The sequence below is a fragment of the Perca fluviatilis genome, chromosome 8, assembly GCF_010015445.1.
Source record: "Perca fluviatilis chromosome 8, GENO_Pfluv_1.0, whole genome shotgun sequence".
Taxonomy (NCBI): domain Eukaryota; kingdom Metazoa; phylum Chordata; class Actinopteri; order Perciformes; family Percidae; genus Perca; species Perca fluviatilis.
In genome coordinates this window covers 25,480,027-25,502,153 of record NC_053119.1, presented here as the reverse complement: position 1 = coordinate 25,502,153, position 22,127 = coordinate 25,480,027, and the positions used below count along the sequence as shown (strand labels likewise).

The window sequence follows — 22,127 nt, the reverse complement described above, 5'->3', positions numbered from 1 at the left end:
ATCATGGTTTTTGACTGAAAACCCAAGATTACTGTATGTCATGTAATGTCATTTACATATTGAGCAAGTAGCAAGACATGCAAACTTCTTTTGCATGTTGAGCTGAATATAAGGAGATGAGCAGCCATTCTGGGAAGTTGATGTTCTCTGATGGTTGTTCTTTAATACAGTAAGAGCCACTGGCCCCGCTGATGGCCCTTGTAGTTAAAAGCAGAGTAAAAGTTGAACTTGCACAGCTGTTTGCAAGTTTAGAACTCTGAATACCTAAATTCCTCCACACAGAGAGATCACGGCCTCAGCCTGCAGGACCGCTACTTTACAGTCATTTCTTTTAAATGAGCTACTCTATCTTTTCTCTTTCTCTCCCTTCCAACTGCACGTCTGTCCCCCTGTCTTTGATTCCCCACTTCTTGCTTTATACATCATGTCCACTCACTCTTTCGACCCCACTACACATTTCTCCTCTCTCCACTGCTCATGCCCTGCCCAGACAAGGGCAAAGAGGCTAATCCTGGCTCTGAGGCCCAGTAAGCTCAGTCAGCTCTCCTCCTTCTCTCCTCTGTCAGGATCCATTTGGTCTAACACTCTCCCAGGCTGTCGTTATGGACACCAGAGAGCAGGGTGGTACTTTTGACCTCTTTGTGTGAGGAATTAGTCAGCAGCCTGTCTCTGAATCATTTCTTTATGCCTGCCTACCTGCCAACACATACAACAACCTACATACAAGCACACCCACGCGGAGCATCTGCTCAAAAATTAAGAGACTATTAAAACCACCGATATGTTTTTTTAAAATCTAAAATCCAGTTGTGCGGTGCAAGATGAGGGTACACAAAAAATGGACTTGATTAAAATGATCTGTAGGGGGGTCCTGGCATCGCGCAGCAGGACAGTAATACAATAAGCTGCATCTTTAATGCAATAAGACTCTGGAGATACTGTGTCTCTTCTCTCAGCCCAGACTGTTATTTAAGAGCCAGCAAAAAGTATTTACATGACTCAAGTTGACCCTTGTGCTAGAGGCGACTGGAAGAACAAACAAACAAGAGAGGCGCAGGAAGGGAGAAGCATGCCTTTACTAGGTGAATAAACATTCCCTTGACCACTCGAGAGACAATTCCTGTCCTATGAGGCGTAGCAGACTGGGACACATCTACAGTAAGTAAATACAAAAAAGGACAGAGGCAAACAAATGCAGACCAGCTTTGCATTATTCGATTCTGAACTTTTTAACCCACTGACAGCACTGCAATACAAATATAGTCAGGTCAACGAAGAAGGCAGAAAGAAGTTTATTTCTGCTGCTGAAAACTGAAAAGACAGTGTCATCGTAAGTTCACGTGTGGGTGGGTGGTTGGGTCTTGCAAATGTGCAAGTGAGTGTGCTTTGCGGAACTGTGCTCAAGTTTTACGAAATGTCATACAGATTCAAAAGAAAATTGATCCGTCCATGTTTCACCAAGTAATTTGCAAGTCCAAACTGATTTGTTCTCCTTTGTGTTTCCCCGTTAGCTACATGGTTTCCAAAAAAACAAAATTCTCATTAATTAGACACCAGGGAGATGTCACCACATACAGTATGACCTTTACCTCAGGCTCTGCGTTAGTATTCCTTGGATCATCAGAGACACCCACATCAGCACAATCTGCTGGCTGAACAACGTGGGCTTACAGGGGATCTACTCTCCAACTACAGCTGTCTTCTGGTGCAAATGGATGTGGTAAAAATAGAGTTTTATAGGTTCACACACACATAAAGTTATAGTGTATATATATAAAATATGTGTTTAATGATCTGGTCTCATCCCTGGCTACTTAAAATGGACACATAAGGGGAATGTGTTATAAAAAGCTACAAACATCCACATTGTTGGACAATTAAAACAAATGTTCTTGAAAACCTCCTGACAGAGGCCACCTGCTCACATTACAGACGGGAGGACATGTTATATCATGTGGTGGTCAACACGGCTCTGCCTCCATGGTAATGACTGTGATTGAAAAGGACAGTGGACAGACATCATCAAATGTAACACTGTGTAATTTCCTACTTGGTTATATAAAGGTAAACTAAAAGTCAGTGTCATAGCAACATTTCACCAAATAAATGTCTTTTTTTTACTATATTCTGAGGAGTCTGCATTAAAACACACTATCCTTCATGTAGCTCAATGACAGAGGGAGAAAAAGTTAAGTCAACAAACTGTCTTTCAAGTTAGTAAGTTTACCATTTCCCTCTGTTAAATATACAATATATATATATATATATATATATATATATATATATATATAACCGAGTGTGTGTGTGTGTGTGTGTGTGTGTGTGTGTGTGTGTGTTTTTTTATAGGGGGTGTCTAATTATGATTCTACTTGCAGAAAATAAAGTACTGCAGTCACAAAGCTTCCATGCATTGTGTTCCCCTCAGACAATAGACAAACAGACAGAACTCTTACTTTAGCAACCATAATGAGTCCTCCTCTCTTTCGTCTCTTCTTCCCTAGTCTCGCATTGCCAGACCTTAAGGCTCTGACACACCAACCAACCACGGACTTGAGCGTACGTTCTGCGTGTCCGTGAGACGTAAGAGGTCTCCATAACAGCGGGCGCCGCTAATTTGTATTGTCGCCCAAGAAATGAAAACCGGCAGCTGACTGGACCAACGCGTCACGTGGGTCTGGCTTCTCCCGAAATTTGAAAACCGACCTTAATGGCGGCTCGTTCGGAAAACGATCTCGTATTTTACGAAGTTTACTCACCGAAACGTGTTTCTGAAAACATTTTAAGCGAGAAATAGGCCATGCAGTTGCTGAATCTGTCTTCATTTCAGATCGACAATTTCATTTAATTTTTTTTTTACCCGTTTTTGAGAGCTGTTCATGTCATGCTCATCCCGCTCGTCATTTCCTGGTTAGCGCTCCACCAATCAGATCGGTCACTGAGTCCGACTGCCCGCTGAACACCAATGAGTCACCGACCTCGCCAGACTGTCCGACGGCCGATAATCGGGTTGGTGTGTCAGCGCCTTTAATGGTGTGGACACATTAAGCCGATTATCGGCCGTGGGACAGTCTGGCGAGGTCGGTGACTCAAATCTGTTCGGTGTGTCCTGTGCCGTCGTCAGTCTGATGGGCGGTCGGCGTTCATTTTGGCCGACCTGACATGTTCAGACGGAGACAGGGCAGTCGGGACTCACCCGGAAATGGCGAGCGGGATGACGTGACTACAGTCTCTCAAAATCTGACGAATATCTTTTAAACTGATCTTTGTTGATCTGAAATGAAGACAGATTCAGCAACTGCATGGCCTATTTCTCGCTTAAAATGTTTTCAGAAACATGTTTCAGTGAACTATTTTAGTACAATATGAGATATCGTATTCTGAACGGCCGCCATGACAGTCTGGCTTTGAATTTCCGGAGAAAACAAACCCATGTGACGCGTTCGTCCAATCAGCTGCCGGTTTTCATTTCTTGGGCGAAAATATAGAGTGGCGCTGCCTGCTGCTATGAAGACGCATTACGTTTCTCAAGTTGGTGTCGCCTCAGTGTGTCCCGGGGCAGTTGTTTGGACCTCGGGGACGCGACTGATCATCTCGACTGGCTTTTCTGTCATCGGTCGGCTGTCGGCCTAATGTGTCTACACCTTAAAGGAATCGTCGCCGATACAGACTGTATCCTTCCCTGACTCCCTTGTCTCCCCCTCCCTGCGCCTGTCTGTCCCTGCAGAGCCCCTAACGGACCCAGAGGTTTGTCTGGGAATTTTTGTTGAAGCAGTCGCCGGAGATATCGACTGCCAACGAGCCATCTATTTGAGGATAATAAGGCCCACTTATGCCAGAGCAGATAATGTAGATGTCGACAACAACACACAAATAGTCCTCCGACAAACCGGAGAGGCAGCCTGAGTGTAATGCTTTATGATAACTTTTTATTTATTTATTTTTTTTAATCTTTGGCTGGTATAGCATGTAGTGTCAGCAACAGACAAAAAAGTCTTGCTTGTCTGTAGGTTCAAAGTGAAAGTACTCGAGGCTAATGTGAGTGTAACAAACTGACACACAGACTGCGGGATTAAATAAATCAGGAGCACTTAATGATTGTAGTTCTGAAGCAACTAGTCTCAATGCACCGGAATATTCTTTTTCCAGGTCTGACACTTGCTGACAGTTTAAGGCCATTGAGTGAGGAGAATCTGGGGCACAGAACCCATCCATCTAAGTAGTCTAAGACTTTCTTAAAGTCACAGGGGTGTCAGTAGTAAAGGTTTACTAAAGAACACAGTCTGGGACATCTCTTGAAATTGTCCTATGTATATATAACTTACGATGGCAGAGGCATTACAAACTAAGAAGATTGATGACTGCAAAGTTTGGCTATGTGGGCTGTGTGTGTGTGTGTGTGTGTGTGTGTGTGTGTGTGTGTGTGTGTGTGTGTGTGTGTGTGTGTGTGTGTCTGTGTGCTGGCATGCCATGGGATACAACTTTGTCAAGAGTAGTCTGCCTGTTCCCCGAGCTGCCAACAAGAGAGAACAGTGAGAGAAGTGACTGCTGGAGGAGGAGAGGAGGAGAAAGAAGAAAATGAGAGACAAACCATTAGGGATTTTTTTTTGGCAGGGAATTACCTGGGTTAAAAAAAAAAAACGTGAGCGCGACACAGTTAGAGAGATTAATACATGGGGAGATGGGGGTTTTCCATTCGCTGTGGTGGGGCCTCAAAGTCAACCTTCATCAGCAATACCATATTTGTGTGAAGCTGTGGCTGAGACGGGAGGGGGAAGGGGAGGAGCAGCAGACCAGATAGATCAAAGCCAACTAAAAGTGAGGATCAAACTGAACTATTACTGTAGCCTAACAGTAGAATTATGCATGCGCTACTATTCCTGCGCGCACAAGTAATCGGCCTTTGCTTTGATGGTATTTAGTTTTGCCCTGGTGCTAAACTGGGGCCGTGGGTCTGGCAGTGAGGAGGAGGGGTGCACGCTGTGGGGTAGAGGATAGGATTGAGGGAAGAAGTTAATTTAAGATGGTGGAGAATTAGGTTTAAATGGCCCTTATGGCTCATGGGTAGGGATGGGAGAATGTTGGATAGCGAGAGGAGTTCAGGAGTTGAGAAGACATGACGTGACTCTAAATAGGCTATCCGGCTTCGCTGCTTTAAGGCACAGCTAAAGGCTGGGGGGGGTGAAAAAGATGGTGGATAATGGAGACTGAACTGGACTTACGACAGCCTTTCTCGTCGCTCTTGTCAAAGCAGTCGGGCAATCCGTCGCACTGCCACCCACCTGGGACACACTTCCCATCCCCACACATGAAGATTCCAGGGATGTTGCACTCTGTGGTGAAGTTATTCCCCGGGAGCAGCTGGCTCTCTGATTGATAAACAGATAGAATGACAAAGGGAGAAAAAGAGAGAGAACAGACAATTACACATTTGAAGATATTCATTAACACAGTCAAAATAAAAGACCGTTATTGTCTCCATTCTCTAAAGATAGAAAAATAATAAAGGCAGTGCCTCTCTTTAAAACGCTATATCAATGTACGGGCAAATAAACAGAGGACGATCTCATGAATACAAAAGCAGAGGAGGTCATTCAGTGTTAACAGCATTGTGGGTGTAAGCGTCACGTTTAGAGCTGGGCAGTATCATAATCAGGCAGATAAGGAAACAAACACCAAAGACCGCTCACATACAAACAAAGCACATATTTATGTCTTGGACACAGATGCACAGATACGCACACACAGTCCAGAAATAACCGCATTCAGGAGAAACCATGTGCCCTGAGCTCATTCGGGGCACTTCTAGTTGACACAGTGCAGCTGCGGTATAATGGGCTGGAATGTGAAACATGGCCTTTTGGCTCAGGTTTGACACTATTCGGTGAACAGTTTAGCTCGTAAACAAAACTATAGGGCGGTAATGAGGAGTTCAGGACAGACCGGGTAAAATACTTTCATGCTGCAGTGCTGAAACTGGGTTCAGCTGGTATGGGCCACTTCATTACACTTGAGAGCAGGACGCAGGAGGTGTACCTGCTTGCCAGGAGGTATGGACCTTTAAGCCTTAAGTGACGGTGTTGTTAACCAGTAATGTGACTGATTGGGTCACACTATATATCTCTCTTTCTTACACGACTCCAATCGGGAAGAGCAGTGCTGTGAAAACGATACTAGGGTGCTCAACTGAACAGTTAACTGACCATTTAACACACACACGCACACATACACGTCACATTTCACAAGGATGCAAAGAGATTAAATATATCCTACTATAATGCTGTTTCAAGAAAGTATGCTGCTTCTGTTCTTCCAATATTTTAAAATAAATGAATCAGATAAATTATTTCACTTTGTGCAGGGCTTGTTTTCTCTATGTAATCATTACATTCTCGCCGAGGCAGCATTCATTGCTGAGGGATCCATTGTACTACGGTACAAATAGGAAGCCTTGACCTTTGAGTGTTTCTGAATTCATAACTAGAGCTCACAGGTTCACAATTCAGTTAATATCCACGTAGTAGACGTAGCCAGTTCCCAGAGCTACAGCTGAGTAACTGACACATAGAAATCATGTTCTTACATCATCCCTCTCCTGCTGCCCTTTTACCGCAGCAGGTTTCGGAAACCATGTATAGATCCTCTTTTAAATGAGACAGCACAACCCTTCTGATCCTCTGTGGGGATGATGCAACCCCTTCTTTTGTCTCTTGCAATATGGAGAAGAGGAAGTGAGGGATAAAGGAGAAAATGCTCTTGTAATTTCAGAGGATTGGAAAACATTCTAATCATAATTTCTCATTGGTGGGAGTACCCATCAAACTCAATGTAGTTTTACATGTAGTGTTGTATAATATTTATAAGGTGTCGCAGAGAATATTTCTTATAGACGGCAATTTATAGTGAGCGTCTTGGATAAAAAACAGCCACCCAAATGGCAACTTCTTTGTTATCTATCTGAGAAAACACAACCCTCTTCACACAATCTCCCCTGGCTCGTCCCCTCCTGTCTATGTTTGTCCGGCTCTTCTATTGACAAAGGGACCAACACAGAGATGAAGACTTTGGAGAGAAATAGAAGGAGAGGAAGAACGACAAGTTCAGGTCACACATAAAAGGTAAATCCGAAAACCAATCCGAAACTACACTCTTGTTTACCAGCTCTATCTGATTTGTTCTTCATAATATATATACTTGTCTCACTTTGTTTGCTATACAGTAGATTCCTTAGCAGCCAGCAGCCTTCATGAGGGTTTACAGACTGACAAATTTACACACAGATACATGTGATTAGTCCACACAATAACTAACCACAATACTATGTAAATGTCCATTTTAGAGCCCGACCGATACAGTATATAGGCATGCCGATATTATCGGCCGATATTAGGCATTTTCCAAACTACCGGTATCGGCATTTATAATGGCCGATACCGTTTTAATAAAAACGGACGAAACACCCTTCGACCATGTTATGAGTGTTGGCGTTGCATAGTTTCTCCACCAGAGGGCGCTCTACAACCTCCCTGTTGGCGACACTCTTTGATTTTTGTTACTGTGTTTTTGTTCAAAGGACTTTAAGTTTCATATCTTAAGTTTGTCTTTTTATACATTTAATTTATCAGAACTTTAATATATTTTGATGTTCCTCTGTTCTGTTGTGACAATAAATCAAACAAGTTTATTTTTAAACTTCATTATCATATTATTTCAGTGAGGACTCATAAATAACTAAAAATAACTAATGTTAGGGAAATCTGTTTATGTTTTGTTGCGCGTTTCTGGATTATTTTTTAAATATATATCGGCCGAAATATCGGATTTTTAAATCACCAAATATTTGTATCGATATCAGCCTTAAAAAATCCTTTATCGGTCGGGCTCTAGTCCATTCAGACCAACACAGAACAGGCGTAGGAGGGAGTCAGGTAAAGTGACTTCAACGAGCTGGCAGTTCGAGAGGCATCAGGTTAATTGGAGAGCTGCTTTGAGAGCATGGGAGAGAACGAGAGAGAGCACAGAGAGAGGACTGGATGTGTTGTGTGTTTGGCCCAAAAGAGTGAATGAAGAAGGTTGACAAGCAGCCCATCTTTTCCCATGAGTCTCTGACCCTGCAAATAGCAAACCTGTGCAGCACTTCTTGCATCCAGGTTGTCAGTTCCTCTTTTAGCACACGCACCCTATAGATATACCCGTCATCGATAGAGTGCAGCGGTTTAACGTCAAGGTAGCGAACATGCCCACCTCATTACCAAAGTAAGTGTGGCTACACAGTTCATTACAGACTGCTCTATGAGCTTGTTAAGAGAATAATAATAATAATAATAATAACACCGTGGGCACTGCAACACTCCTAAGGTCACCTGGAGAACTTTAATGGACGTGACGCTGTCCATGAACAGTGGCTCACTCATTCATCTTATATGCTTTTAACCGTTATGTTGTGGATATTTTCTGCACAGCTGCACAACCCCGCTGTGTGCAACTGTGGTCACACAGTGGGTGTGTGAGGGAGAAGTGGAGGAGATAAGGCAGGGATGACGCTGGACGTCTGTGTATCTTGCTGGGGAAGTGTAGACCAATTACTCAGGGTAAATATTGACTATACTATCCTTGCCTCTGCACACCTATTCTCAGCCTCCCAGCCTTTCCCACCCTCCACAATGCCTGTGTCCACCAAGGCCCCATTTAAACCATAGAGTGTCGAATCTTTCCGGCATCAGACGGATACTTTTTTAATTAGCATTTCTATTTGCGTTACTTCCAAGAAGTTTCACCGGTTCACCCAGGGTGAAATTGTCCCTCTCCGTGTTTTTGCACAGCTGCTGTTGCTGGTACTGTATATAGAGTTCACCTCTCTTACCTCAATTATAATTTGAATCAAAAATGAACTCCCAGCATACACACAAGTCTAATTTCCCAGTGGTTCTGAAAAATAATGAAATCACATTTGGACTATTTTTTATTTTTTTTTTGGCAATATTTTCTAAAGGCAAAATCATGCCTAATGCAATCTTTCCTTGTTTTATGTTGAGTCATAAGTGCATGCAATATGAGCATGACTGCTGAGCTGTGTTAGATTATATTCAGAACATGAGGGCACTAATGAAAGAAAACATCTTTTAAATACAATTAAAATATCCTTTAATAATTTTTAAGACCCATAAAAAATAATAATAAAAAAGAATCTTTACGCTATGGTTTCCCCCCAAAACGTTCAAGTAACTTGTTCAAAATTCTAAAAATGACATCTACTCCTTCTCCTTCAGAAATCCAGATCTATGAATATGCAAATATGTAAAAAGTGTAATTGCAAAACACATTTCTCCTACTTCACTAGAAAGTGCATTCTCAGTCTTTGTGCACTCCACAATTTTTCGCATCACACTACTATAACTTGCATATTGAACCATGATTGGCTTCCATACTACAGTAGTTATGATCTCACAAAATCCTGCTTGTGTGTTATTAGATTTAAGGTGAGCACAGCGAAACTTTCCTCCCTCAGTAGAATGTAAAAAAAAAACAGCCTTCTAGTGTCAAACCCTGCACAAACATTATTCTGCACAGTAAAGGTCAAACATCCAAGGGAAGTAATACAAAGCAAAGTACATTTATAAAGGTACCCTCTGCAGTTTTTGACCACTAGCAATGTTTTTACCAGAGGGGATTTGTTTGTGCATGCACACATGGGTGGTGCAACACATTCTCACTCCCAGCGCATCAAAAAAACCATGCTTGACCAGGTGCCTTTTTTGTTTGTTACTGGCGCAGGAAGTCTCCTTTAGCGTCTAGCCCTTCGGCGTCATATTTTGACGTGCTTGGTCAGGATGTACATGTATGACATGCGGCACAAGAATAAGACAGTTAGGTTTAGGAAAAGATCGTAGTTGGGGTTACAAAAAAAACCTACGTCATCTTACAGCGCCGCGGTCGAGCTGCTGCTATGCCCGGTACTTTCCATACAGACGTTAAAGAGCGATTTCTGTGTCGGTATCTGATGCTGAGAGCCACGGACCAAGTGTCAGTATTTCACCAGTTGGGAGTGAGAACAGGTTGAGTGGTATGCTTGTACTAGTTTCAAGCTATTCTTCTGCTTAAAGTAACTGTTGGTGGTGGGAATGCACAAGGAAGCGTAGTATATGTGCCTGCAAAGGCAAGGAAGAAGAAGACTGCAAGCTAGCAAACATAGATGTAAACAATCCAGGATTTAAAATATATATATGTAAAAAATTGGCTTTGCTAAATGTTTTGAGGAAGCTGTTCATTACATCTGTCAGGTGAGTAACAAAAAAAAAAATGTTTATCAAAACAGGCATTTCTTAAAGCGAGGTTAAAGCGAGTTAATATATTCTAACTCATCCAACGCTAAAATAAAATCATAAAATTAAAATGTTAGGGACAAATCTGTTTCTTGATGTTTAAGTATATGATTTTTATTTCAAAAGGTGATTATTTTTTTGAAAAAGTCGCATTGGAAGGATCTGTGTAGCCGCAATCTCTTAAAAGGGTTGTCAATAATTCAATATCTTTGACCACTGTTGCCCATTTGAACATATGCAAATCAAGTCAATGATTAAATGGCAAGCTTCCAACTGTTATTCCATGATTTTCCATGGGTAGCCTACACTTCACACATGATGATTCTGGAAATGGCAGCCTGGGGACTTCAGTACACCCTAAGCAATTTTCTGAATATGAAAACACTGGGATGTGCAAGGCAGCCTATGGTCCAGCCACCCCACATGAATATTTTCATACCAAATGTCAGCATGCTGCCCCAACACTGGCTTCTCGTATAAGTCTCTTCTGGGTATGTCTGGATGTAACTGCTGCTACAATACTCAACAGGAAGACAGAGAATAGTACTGCGTGGTGGGAGGGGAGAACAAAAAAAGATGCCATGAGGAGTTAATACAACAGAATGTAAGGAAAACATGTAAAGATTGAAACCTCACTGAGGAAAAGGAAAGATGAGTAGATGAAGTGGAACAAGTATGGAAGAAAAAGGTAGAGGAGTAGTAAAAGAGAAACAGAGAGGTGGACAGTAACGGCATTTTCTACTCTCTGATTCCTAGTAATAGCTGCCCTAAGCAAGTTCTATTCCCTCTGCTCTGCGCATGAAAGGTCAGTGATATAAACCCATGTGTGGGATGACTATTGGCTTGGCTGTTAGTGCTTTAACCCCATCTTCCTCAGCAGGCTTAGATATCTGACCTGCATTGATCAGACCTGGGTGAAAGGTTGAGCCTCGGATTGAAACAGCACCAGAAAACTGATTTGAGCAGCTTTTGTCCTACTGTACGTTTTTAGCTCCAGTAGAAGTGAAAGTAATACTAAGGCTATATGAGAAGTGTCACAATAACATGTTCATAGATGGCAGATGTTCTCCAACGGAAGGTTTCTGTCCTCAGAAATAATCCCACATTCGCATCACCATTGCCATCATTTAACCTAGGCGTTTTGTCCTAAATAATACACCATATTGCGTAAAATAGTCTCAAAAGAGCAAGTCAAGTCCACATTACAGCCTGATAATGCCAATACCAACAAGGACGGCACGGTCTGCTTGTGTTGGAGGATAAGGGAGGAGTGAATCGATAAGGCCCAGCTCTGAACAAAAACTAGCTTTTTCAGGTTCATGGATAGAAACTTATTACACACCACTCTTCATGGTCTTGGCATACAAGCAGGCTCTGAGGCGCAGTGGGGGGGGGTAGAGGTGATTTGACTCTTCCATTGTGTGTGTGCGTGCATGACAGAGAGACAGAAAGATAGAGCATCCCAGAGAGAGGAAAATATTCTCCATCCTGTTCCTTCAGCTCACTGAAGCATCCAGTGTAAATAACGCAAATAAGTGTAAAGAACCTGGTCTGCATCATTTAAAGACAGACAGACACACAGGCAGGGCAGCATAAGCACAGAGCAACACGGCAAGCAGGCCCTTAATGGGGAGAGATGGAGTCATGCATGAAAAAAGACAGTAAAACCTGAATAATACTAGCCACATTTAGGCCTGTGCCTTTTTCAGCCTCTAACAGCTCAACGTACACGGTTGGGTATTGTTTGGGTTTTTTCCGATACCGGTGCTAAAGCGATACTTTTAAAACGGTGCTGGTGCCTGAACGCTGCCTGAACCGATTTTTTAATAAAGTAAAAAAAAAGAAGGGTACTAAACAACAGTCAGCGACATTAAAGAATGGCTTGTTTATTGCTAAGGCCATATGGTTTAATAATAATGTAATAACTATAACTTATAACAAAAACGTATTTCACCAGTAAATTGCTGTTGAACAACAAAAACAACCACCAGATGGAAAAAGGGTATTTTACAATAACTTTGAATGCACCACGAGGCTACCTGTTTCAAGTGAACGCACCGTCTGTGTTATTTATTTATAACGGCAGCTGCAGAGAGCAGATTGTTACGTCCCGGTGTTGGAATCCTCTACAGTGAAATACAGTCACACTTTACACTGTTTAACGTTAGCTGTCAGTATTTTAACCATGTTTAATCCAGCTGCTAGCTAAAGGTAGGCTAACGTTACCTGCTGTCGAGTGTAGTGTAAAGTCAGGCACCGAAATTTTCGTTCTTATTCGGTCTCGTTACTACCGTTTACGTCGGCACCGGTGCCCTATTGGCACCACATTTCGGTACCCAACCCTAGCCACGTAGAAAGTGAAAAACTATGTTCTGTAAATCTGTGTGCTAGAGGGGAAGGGGCCACAGGCTCCATCACCTGCTACGTAGTTACTTTATTTGTAGTGTCAACTCTGCACAGTTATGGAAACTGTGTAGAGTTTTCTCCAATTTCCTGCCATCAAAATGACAACCTACTGCAATGGAATCTAGCCTCAAGCTAAAATAATTATTTACAATAGGGCCCTTTATAATTTTAGACAAATGTGTAGCACACTCCAAAAATAAGACTTCCCCAACCAGAGAAACATAGTCAGGGGTTGATGTGAGTCAGCCTTTGTTGTTCCAGAGTAGAGGATTGTGAGAGGCCGAGACAGCGGACGTCTTCCCTGCTCCATATCCTTCTGATGCACGTCTGGCATCAACATGCCAACACAACACAAGCCCTAACCACAACTTCATTCTTAAAGCATTCTTGTACATTTTAATTCCATTTTCTAGTCTTTTTTAACTTTTACATTTATTTCACACGTGTAACACTTTTCATTGTTTTGACCATCCGGTCTACAGGCCAGCGTCACTGACACAGCTAAGGACAAAGCAGCACTTGTCCCAACAGGGCGACCAACACACGTAATCCTACTACCAGACAGGTTTAAACAAATCCCAGATTTACCTGGTTGTATAAACCATAATATCTGGAGGTGAAAACAAAAAAAGCACAAGCACTTGCACTTGTAACAACTCTAACGTTCACCTTCGTTTTCACTTCCAAATGAAGTGCTTTATATAATATTGTTGCACTGTTGACTTGTTTAAAACCATCACTGTACAAGAGCCCAGTAATAAAAATTGGTTGTGAACAGTAAGAATGATGGCCAACACTGTGAAGACCACAATTGGTCATCCTGCCAATCTAAAAGTAACAAGACCCTTTGCCTCTGCTACACTAGATGGACACCGTCATCAGCAGTGACAGCTGTGAGCATAACGTTTGTTATGTAATCCTAATCAGCATTATCCTAAAAGTGAGAAAATGAGAATGTGATACTGTTCCAAGGCAGCATGGTCTGTCATTTTTTAAGCACGTCATATACGCTGCAGGCTTTTTTAGGGGATCAGAAATAGAGACATATCGATCTATCATTGGGTTATCATCCCTTGTGTTTACTAAGGAAGTAAAGAGAAGTCAGTCAGTTAGACAAACAGCTGAAGTTAATTGTGTTCTTAATTACTAGAATTTTTCGACGGATGAGGATTCAGATTTTGTTTATGATTTATCAGTTAGGATTTAATAGGCAGGTCACAGAGCGAAGACAAACAACAACCATTAGATATCTAAAACTTAATGACTGAAGACAAATGAGCCCATTAAGTGCTTGGTTCTATCTTACAACATGGTGTATCTCAGACTTTCAAAATCAGCTTTAATGCATAGATTACTGTTATCTATGCTATGTAATCAACTCAATGCACTGTGTGCAGCTATATCCAGTGAGTAAACAGAAAGATAGACTTAGGCGTGACAATTTTGATAGGCTTACATAATACAATATGGATGTTGATGCAATAAGAGTGCAACAGTGCCAATGAAGAAAACTAACAACAATTAATGTTTTATTAATTATCCAACATTTTTCTTGCAGTTTGGAATACCCAATTCCATATGCACTGCCGTACCAGCTAACCATACTGTTGGCCTGGAGAGGGCTGCACACCTGTGACACATCCATGAAACATGGTGGTGCTCCGCTTATTTAAACTTCCAATGCACTGATACAATGTATGGAAATCAAAACTGTACTGTTCTCTCTCTCTCTCTCTCTCTCTCTCTCTCTCTCTCTCTCTCTCTGTTTTTGTCTCTATAGAGTGTTCACTGTCTTTTTGTCTAAACTAAGCAGGGGCACACTGTAGGTATAGACACACGTAATGGTTTGTGTGTGTGTGTGTGTGTGTGTGTGTGTGTGTGTGTGTGTGTGTGTGTGTGTGTGTGTAACCCATACTTCATAAGTGGACCTGATTATGTTTATTGGTACAGTATCAGTATATAGCGGTTTAATTATTATTTTCTCTTCTATTTGACACCGAAGTAGAGTTTCACGTAGAATGAAAATTGTTACATTCTTACATTTTTCCATATTATATATTATTTCTATTGGGGTACCATAGCCAGAGAGATGCAGAGGAGGAGGCATACTGAGCGAGAAAGTTAAACAAAAGCAGCTGCTAAAAAGAACAACATAATGTTTTAAGAATCATCTTCCTTTACAGCAGCAATATGTAGCAATATAGTGTAGTGTAATAGTGTAGCGATATTGTGCTTTTTTTCCCCATTTCACTTGACACTTCAAATATTGATTTCACAAAACGGGACAGTGCTTTCTGTGCCACACACACATGAAGATGCTGGAAAAACTGACGTGGATAAAGAAGCGACTTTCTAAACCCACCCACCCTGCTGAGTTTAATGCTAAACAATCACAGACCACATGCAACACATGCTTAGAAGTTAAACTTCATCTTTGAAGTCTTGTTACACATGTTTACATGTATTCAAAGGACTATGGAGGGGATCTTAACCAAGTAGATAAGTTGTTCTCTTCCTAGGGCTGGGCGATATGGACAAAATCAAATATCATATTTTTTTACCAAATACCTTAATATTGATTTTGGCTTTTAAGGGAGCCAGTTGATTTTGGCTTTTATGGGAGCAGTTGATTTTGCTAAAGATATTGTAGGGTTGACAATTGGTGCTTTCGCAAGATCTTTTACAATGAGATTTTTGTCAATAATCTTAGTAATGTACTTTTTTTGCACTATCCCTTGCTGCTGTAACATTCGGAATGTCTCAGTTGTGGGATTAATGAAGGATTTTGAATCTTTGAATCTTGAATGGCTAAGTGGGTAAACAATCTGGTAAGTTAAGAAAACTACATTCTTTACTATATTTACTTTACTGTAATGCAGCCTTTAAACCCAGAAAAGTATCTTTATAATAATATCTATATAATAATATCTATATAATGATATCGATATATTGCCCCGCCACATCCCTTCTCCATGTCTAGTCCAACTTCGAAACCGTTACAAAAGGAAAGAAAATTTGACTTGAGCTGACTTCACCACCCTGGGAAAAGGAATTAGAGTCCAAGGACATCCACCCACTGTCAGACCAAATCTGAAAAGTCTTTGGCAGCAACCTCACAAGGAGAGAGTGGTTAATTGTCAACAGGATCGGCCACAGGACTGGTCAGCTCTCACAGGTGGGGCCCAATCCCCCTGTGTGCATCTGGAGAGGAACAAACAATGGACCACAAGCTAGCTAGGCCAAAGCAGGATTAGTAACCATCCATGCAGCTCGATAAAGAGGCAATTGTTTGTCTTCGGGACTTAGCATTTGCTGTTTAATGAAATAAGGACACTGGCTCCCAAGGCAGAAAGTCAGAATAAATTCCTCGTGGAAGAAGATCAGAATAAAAGCCTAGTGATGTGCAAAACATTCTCTTCTATAGCATCTCACTATAGTTTGTTTCTATTGTAATCAAAAGATGCAGAAGACAACACAAGTAATGTTACATAAACTCACAACATATTGCAACCAGTAAACGTGAAGTTTTATAAAATGTTCCAACAAAAATGGCAACCCATGTACAGTATGTTAACTATGAAGTACATGTGAACTAAAAAGGACAAAACATGTGTGTTTCACTGGCTTTTCGTTCTTCATGTTCTGATTTTCAGAAAACGAGAATGATGTGGCAACATCCCAACATAAACATTATCCCCGAGGGAACGTTATACAGAAATTATTTTAGTTTATTTGCATTGGATCTACTCTTTTCGACTCACATCAAACACAGTGCTGTTTACAGTCAATGTGCCTGAATACATGGAAGTTTTCTAACCTCCTATGGCTTATGGCATTATCGCAGACATTGAGGGATAACCATGATTTCAGACAGTATTACTCAGAAAACAAACAGCCTTTATTTCCTCAAACCCCCCCCCCCCCGTAACTAATCCGATCACACATACACACACACGCTCTCCACACAGAGTTAAGCAGGCTGCACCACATGGGTTTGCCTGAAGATAGTTTGCTTACAGTGCAGCATGAGGCTGTGTGGGGTTTGCAATGCCTTCCAAGCCTTCCGTTTTCTGCCTAGAAATGCAAACCAACAAAGTATGTTCAAGTAGAATATGAACTTCATAATGTCCTTCTTGCTTTTGCTACCATTTCATTTTTGCCTCCAGCTATGCAGTCAGTGCTCAGTTCTTTACTTCCCAGCGAGACGGTGACCTCTTGCTCTGCCAGCATTAAGTGCTTTCCAGCATTTGCGAGGTTCAGAAGAAAAGCCTTGGTAACAATATAAATTATGTATAAAATGTCTGTTAAATCAAAGATTTTTCCAATGGGATGTGGCCACCCAGCGACTAGCAGGCATCTGGAAGGGAGGGGCACTGACAAACCCTCTTAAAAGCCTCAGCCTTGTTAAAAAGGCAGCATTATTGATAGTGCATCTGTGGGCAGTAATGGTACCAGAGCCAGACGGAGAGCAGGGGGTACCAGCTTGAAGAGACAAAATGTCAGAGAGAGAAAACGGGATTTTGAACAAAAACAGGATTTATAGATGTGTATTCAGAAACATATAGAAACATATCTAATAAAGCAAAGTAAATGACTCCGATAATCTGTACACATACAAAAAGCAATTTCTATCCAAACTTAAAATATTTATAACATATCATACTATTATTAAGCCATAATGGAAGTATCATTTGGAAAGTGCCAATATCAACTACAATGGTACGTTTAGATTGAATGTTTACTACATTACATTTAAAACTTAAATTAAATTGCACTGCTAATGGATTTTAAAAATGTCCCAATTAAGCATGCACACATACTACACTCTAAGGTAGAGGTTGTGGCAAAGTGAAATGTAAACTCATGCAGTGTAATGGGATGGTAGGTAGAGCTGGGCAATATATCGATATTATATCGATATTGTGATATAAGAGTAGATGTCGTCTTAGATTTTGCATATCGTAATATCATAATATGGCATAAGTGGTGTCTTTTCCTGGTTTTAAAGGCTGCATTACAGTAAAGTGATGTCATTTTCTGAATTTACCAGACTGTTGTAATTGTTCTATTATTTGCCTTTACCCACTTAATCATTATATCCACATTACTGATGATTATTTATCAAAAATCTCATTGTGTAAACAAACAGCCTTTATTTCCTCAAACACAAATATTTTGTGAAAGCACCAATAGTCAACAATACAATATCGTTGCGGTATCGATATCGAGGGATTTGGTCAAAAATATCGTTTTTTAATTTTGATTTTCTCCATATCCAGTCCTAATGGTAGGGGGAAAATAAGAGAGTGTTTCTCTTCTCTGAATGGAGCTGCAGAAAATAGTGGCTGTATATAATAATAATAATATGTTAGTATAATATACAAATTACAGAGGTCTGTTCAATCCCCTGCAACTGATTCCCTGGAGCTATGTCTGTGTTCAGTGGACACATAAAGGTTAATGGGAACATAAAAATGCATACTTTGCAAACAAACAAGCTCTTTGGCAACATGAGCACAACACTGATTGTGTCGTTGGCCTCTGTCTTATTATTATGTATTCATTTAGCAGGCTCTCCTTCACCTCGCAATGATGGCAATGATGGCCTAATACTGCCTTTGGATTTTTGCAATGGCGACTGGAATGGCCAAACTAGCCTGCTTGATTTAACAAGGCCATGTTAATCACACGCTTGTCTCCCATTAATCTGGGATTACAATGAGCCTATAATCCTATACCACTGGTTTATTTTGGATGTTTGTGAGGAAATCAGAACATAAATGCATTACAATGCAAGCTCAATATTGAGGACATAGAATCCAGGCGGTTACGTTATTGTACAACACAACACATACTCTCACACTGGCGCTAGGCTGTAGGGCACTTTCAGAAAAGTTGTTTTGTTGCAGTTTTCTTTTAACCACTTGGCTTGGGTTTCAGCAATTGTCCATCTAATCCTCTAAGAGATGACAGTGGGATTTTCAACAGCATCCCAGCCTATTAACATCACCTTGGGCTTACCTTCACAGAGAGGAGGAGCTGATGGAGACAGAGGGGAGGAAGGATGGGGAGTAGAACGATGACAAAAATGAGATTTGCGGGACACACAGACATACAAAAATAGACATAAGAATGCACACATAGTACGACCACAGAGATGTACACACAAGTACACACATGGCCAGTCAGACAAATATCTTCTAATGGGCTTGAATTCCTCATCAATCCCAAGGAGGAAGCTTCTCCTGTCAAACAAACAAATCTCTTCCATTAATTCTGATTCCCCTCACTGGCCCGTCACCGGCACAAAACTAAATGTCAACACTCCCCCCGCGTCTCTTTCATTATGCAGTCGACTGTCGCAGAACGCACCGGTAAATGGCGCACACCCTTCATCCGCCGCTACGGCGCGAGACCCCTGACTGAGCAAACTGGCATTTCCGCAGAGCCAGCCAGATAGTAAGAAATGATGCAGAGTGACACAGAGGGAAGCTGCCAGGGCTGACCTTGTGTTACACCTGTGAGACTTGTGTTTTGCTTCTAGTCACACTGAGCTCTGAACGCGACATAAGGAAAAACATCTGCAATTAAATTCTTAAAAAAAGACATGGCTCACCTTAGGCAAGCAAAATATATAAAGCAGTTATAAAGCATAACCAGCTTTATATGTGTTAAATGAGCTAGAAAATGACATGCAGAAACTCAAATGTCATAGTGTATGAGTTGAGAGTACATTTAATTTCATAGAAACAATGCTTAAGACATGGAAATTGAACTATTAATTCTTCTAAGGACACACAGGCTCATTATGCACTGTGGAGAAGATGTAGTGTAGCAGAGGGTTTGATGAGAGGAGTGGGAAGAAGGAGTAAGAGAAGTTGCACCCTTTTACTTAAAACGTGCCTTGGGAGAGAGAGCGAGAGATAAAGTGATGGAAGCAGGGAGCGCTTGAGAAAAAAGGAATTGGCTGCCTTTGTCTGTCTTCTAGTCTGTGTATTAGCAAGTAATGAGCTCCTAATTGTGTAGCCAGACCATGGAGTCACTGCAGGGGTTAAAAAAGCAGTGTGAACTATATCTGTCAAAAAAACGGTGGGGCAAAGAACGTGTTGGAGGAACAGAAAGAGAGAGCACAAGGTGAGTGGGAGAAGAAATAAAGGGATGTGAGATAGAGACACCACATGATGGAGAAGGGGTAAAGGTGGGGGGTGGGGATTGACTGGGGCATTACAATGGAAAAGTTTATTTCAACAGAATGCAGATGAGGGAAAGAAGTGCCAGTGGCCGTTGCCTGCGCTCTCTGTCTTTATATCTGTCTCCTCTCTCTTTTTCTCTGTATAATATAATATCTACTCAACTGAATGGTAATGAGCCAAATGGAGGGCCTTAGTTTAAAAGGTAGAGGGTGTGTGAATAGTTCTCACTTTGGCAGCTGATGTTGTAACTAAAGGTCAGTCTAATAAGATTTCATTCTATGTGCCGTCTGTAAAAGGCCAACTTAGACATCGAAGCAACGTGACAGGAAAAGACATTAATGGTGATGAGAAAGGTCACGAGAGTACTAGGTGACCAACTTTTCCCAACTGGTGATTACAGCCGGGGCAATGGGTTCACAGCTTAGGGATGTCTTATTTCCTCATGCTCTCTGTGAAGCATTTCTCTCTCCGCTGTGTGATAGAAAGTGGATGCGCCATGGGAGACGTTTGTGGGTTTCACTTCCCCTCTGAGAGATCAGCTGCATTAAGGCTCTTATACACTGGACGCAGCCCAGCTGGCGCGTGCAAATGTGACATCATGGGATCGCCGTGACTATTTATCTATACCCGCGCTGGTGCTCGCGACACTAGTTGCAGTCTTCTCCTGAACAGAGGTGGCGCTAATGAGCAAAGGCTACAGACGGTGCTCTTTCAACGGACTAGAAGAAGAAGAAAAAGGTAAACAACGGCAGAACTGGTAGCAGCGTTGCCGTCAATGCTTCGATTGGATTCGATGACCTACTTCGTCGGATCAAGCCTTTCATTCACCATAAAATAACTCATCTTAACCCAGTAAGTTTACATGAGAGACTTGCAGTCACTGTGAGAGTCCTGGCATCCGGTTGTCGGCGAACTCGTTCAGGCCTCCCGTTTCCGCTTTGTCGCGCGGCGCTGAAAAAAAAAAGAGCCGTGCGCGACCTCTGCTCTCATAAATCGGGCGCGCCGGCGGGATATTACGTCATTTTGACGTCACGGTGGCGTGCGCCACCTTGGATGCGTCTAGTATAATTCACGTGTTACTCAGACCACTCACACACAGAGCCCCAGACCTCTATGTTGTCATGGCATTGGCTAAAAGGTACTCTCACACTTCATTGAGGAAAAGAGCTTCATGCGCTCATAGGCTTACGAAGGCCAAACATTATCTTTCTCGCTGCAAAACATAGCAGTGCTCAATATCACAGGCAGACTCACGCTCAGCGCTGCAGCACCTCGAACACATCTATAGCTTCTGCTGGGTCGACATCACTCTACCATTCGCCCACTTGCTATTGTTTCTGATGCCTTTCAAAGCAAAAAAAAAATGCTAAAGGGTGTCATTTTAGCCACTTGTTGACCGAGGTTCAGGTGACTGAACGTGCATCAGTCTGCACCAGCAATTAGCGCCATACACCCTATTTCTCTTATGGCTGTGCAATGAATCGATTTTTTTATCGTGATTACGATTTCTGCTCCTAACGATAAAAAAAAACTAAAAACAGAGTAATCGAGAAAAACGATTATTTTGCACATGAGGTTTTGCAAGTCAACTCTTACTCTGTCCTGTGTTCTGAATGGAGAGGAAAAAAAAGCTCAAACGGGAAAAGTATTAGAGGGAAATTTCACAGTTCAAGGTGTTTTCACTGTTGATTTGTTTAACTTTTTTTTTTCAAATTCAATAATTAACAACGTCCATTTCCAAAAGTCAATGAGTAATCGTGTAAAATAATCGTGATTTCAATATTGCCCCAAATAATCGTGATTTCAATATTGCCCCAAATAATCGTGATTTCAATATTGCCCCAAATAATCGTGACTATGATTCTTTCCATAATCGAGCAGCCCTAATTTCTCTTCACTGCAGCTACACCAATGCTCTCTGTGATAATGGAACGAGGTCGGGGGGGGGGCTGGTCTGACAGAGACACACTGCTTAAAGTGCTCTGCACGGCACCGGTAAAGACACCAAACCAAATGAAAATAAATGGCCTTCCTCTGAACAGCTCCCATTCTTTGGGCTTGGTTTTAGAGGGTTTTTTTTTTCTTTCTCTTTTTTTCCCGGTGAGTTTATTTGCTTTCATGTGAATTTGTGGTGAGTTAATTGGGTTTTTTGTTCAAGACTCTCACTGAGCTAACCTGAAAGAGGGACAGTTACAAGATGGGGTGGCTG

At 41.6% G+C, this 22,127-nt stretch overlaps 1 protein-coding gene and 1 long non-coding RNA gene across 2 annotated transcripts in view; one reads left to right on the top strand and one right to left on the bottom strand.

Annotated features, from left to right (window-relative positions):
• The window catches only part of ldlrad3 (low density lipoprotein receptor class A domain containing 3), an 87,074-nt gene that overhangs the window by 48,789 nt on the left and 16,158 nt on the right, over positions 1-22,127 (bottom strand). Inside the window, exon 2 of the mRNA XM_039808855.1 lies at positions 5,220-5,366. Within this exon, the coding sequence (XP_039664789.1) occupies positions 5,220-5,366 (147 nt within the window). The remainder of the gene's footprint in view (positions 1-5,219; positions 5,367-22,127) is intronic.
• Positions 5,849-22,127, top strand: part of LOC120564131 — a 70,754-nt gene continuing 54,475 nt past the window's right edge. The window contains exons 1-2 of the long non-coding RNA XR_005640065.1: positions 5,849-6,047; positions 7,039-7,115. This is a non-coding gene — a long non-coding RNA (uncharacterized LOC120564131). The remainder of the gene's footprint in view (positions 6,048-7,038; positions 7,116-22,127) is intronic.